The 2,411-nt window shown below is 48.2% G+C and overlaps 1 protein-coding gene across 1 annotated transcript in view; it reads left to right on the forward strand.

Moving 5' to 3' along the window:
• The first annotated feature begins 489 nt into the window (after positions 1–489).
• The window catches only part of Fscb (fibrous sheath CABYR binding protein), a 3,203-nt gene continuing 1,281 nt past the window's right edge, over positions 490–2,411 (forward strand). The window contains exon 1 of the mRNA XM_050138822.1: positions 490–2,409. Coding sequence (XP_049994779.1) covers positions 490–2,409 — 1,920 coding nt within the window. The remainder of the gene's footprint in view (positions 2,410–2,411) is intronic.

Raw genomic sequence — 2,411 nt, forward strand, 5'->3', positions numbered from 1 at the left:
AGAAGGAAAAGAATCAAGTTGTAAGCTCAAAAAGATCACCTTTAACAATTAGTGGCTCTCTTGGAGTTAAATTGTTACTCATCTGGGAAAGAAATTCATTTTCAACCTGATTTTTTTTAAAAACAAAAACAAAAAAAACCTAGACACTTCACATTTAGTCATTGCTTATGTGAATAAACCAAGCTTAAAACTGGTGGAAACATAACTTCCGGAACCTTGTAAGAAGTGGCTGTGATGTCACAGACCCTTGAGGGAACTTCTAAAAGAGATTTGTTCTAACAGAGACTAAACAGGAAGGATGATGAATGAGTAAGGTGGGATCCAACAGGAAGGTAGTAAAGAATGCCAATAATTTATGAATTATTTTTTTCTAAACTCCATAGAAAAACTCAATGAAGGAAGTTAAAGGCTTAACCACCGGGTACATTTATGATTCTTAATGATTAACTACTTGAAGACTCATAAATTTGGATATCATCAGTCATAAAAATGGAAGAAAGTGATGAGCCTGAACAGCCTATCTCATTAGGGAGGCAGGAATTTAGAAGGAGAAGACGACCCAGCCAACCGCTGGTAGACAAGTCCCAGCAAACTGATGCACCAGAAAAAAAGAAACCCATGGCTGTAGCACAACCTCCTGTCCCCAAAGCTACCCAGAGTATTGGTAATATTTCTGGAAGCAAAGACAACTACTCGGCAAAAGAATATGAGTCTCTTAGACTGTCTTCTCAACTTCAACAAACTTGGATGAAGAGAAAGCGAGGCATGGAGATGACCGATAAGTCTCTGCAGACAGAGGCTTCTGTGGAAGAAAAAGCGAAAGCCACACTCTCTGATAAAACACTTACCCTTGAAGAAACCCCAGCTGGTGTTGGAGAAACAGCTCCTGAATTGCCACAGTGTGTTCCAGAAGTAGAGATTCCAACAAGCAGACCCACAGCTCGGTTAATAGACAGATCTCAGCAGACCAGCTGTACTGGTGACTTTAGTGTGATGTACATTTGCCCAAAAGAAACAGTGGACAAAGAACAACAGACATACTTCAGTGAATTAGAAATTACCATCATGAATATGCCAGGTAGTTCCCTGCTTAAGCCAAAGGAGGAAACAATACCTGCTACACAAGAGGGTTCCTCATTTGAAGTAGATGGTTCTCTTGAATTAGAGGTACTGTCAGGTGAAAACATCCCTGATGCCATGATGCCTTTCACTGGAGGGGCATTTTCTGGAGAAATCCAGGCTCTAACAGCTGATGAGCTTCCTTCTGAAGCCCATGGTGACATTAGTCATCTGTCAGTGCAAGGGGCCCTTTCATATGAGCCTTATGATCGAGAGTATCTCCAAAAAGTTGAGGTGGAAAATGAAGAACAACCTATTGAAATTGTGGTTCCATTCACAGAAGTGTTTGTGAAGATCCAAAATGTAGCAGGCGAAGAAGAATCTGCTACTGTTGAAGAGTCCACTGACGGAGGTCAACCTCTACCATCTGAGGGGGCTTTTAAAGAAGTTCAGCCACCATTAGATAAGCACACATTAGAAGCAGTCTCAGCAGAAATTGCTGTGGTACTAGCTGAGGAATTTCCTATAGAAGGTGTCTTTGAAGGAGGTCAGCGTCCATCAGCAGAGGATGCTCCTGAAGAAGTAGCACCTGCAAGATTTCTGCCTCCACCAGCTGAGGAGGCCCCTGCAGAAGCTTCACCTGCTCCAGCTGAGGAGGCCCCTACAGAAGCTCCACCTGCTGAGGAGGCCCCTGCAGAAGCTCCACCTGCTCCAGCTGAGGAGGCCCCTGCAGAAGCTTCACCTGCTCCAGCTGAGGAGACCCCTGCAGAAGCTCCACCTGCTGAGGAGGCCCCAGCTGAACATCCACTTGCACCAGCTGAGGAGGCCCCTGCCGAAGCTCCTCCTGCTCCAGCTGAGGAGGCCCCTGTAGAAATTTCACCTCCACCAGCTGAGGAGGCCCCTGAGGAAGCTCCACCTGCTCCAGCTGAGGAGGCCCCTGCAGAAATTCCACCTCCACCAGCTGAGGAGGCCCCTGCAGAAGCTCCACCTGTACCAGCTGAGGAGGCCCCTGCAGAAGCTTCACCTGCTCCAGCTGAGGAGACCCCTGCAGAAGCTCCACCTGCTGAGGAGGCCTCTACAGAAGCTCCACTTGCACCTGCAGAGGAGGCCCCTGCAGAAGCTCCACCTGTACCAGCTGAAGGGGTCCCTGCAGAAGGTCCACCTGCTCCAGCTGAGGAGGCCCCTGTAGAAATTTCACCTCCACCAGCTGAGGAGGCCCCTGAAGAAGTCCCACCTGGACCAGCTGAGGAGGCCCCTGCAGAAATTCCACCTCCACCAGCTGAGGAGGCCCCTGCAGAAGCTCCACCCACACCAGCTGAGGAGGCCCCTGCAGAAGCTCCACCTGCTCCAGC

Source organism: Alexandromys fortis, unplaced genomic scaffold (genome assembly GCF_014885135.2).
Source record: "Alexandromys fortis isolate MF-2015 unplaced genomic scaffold, M_Fortis_MF-2015_v1.1 scaffold_35, whole genome shotgun sequence".
Taxonomy (NCBI): domain Eukaryota; kingdom Metazoa; phylum Chordata; class Mammalia; order Rodentia; family Cricetidae; genus Alexandromys; species Alexandromys fortis.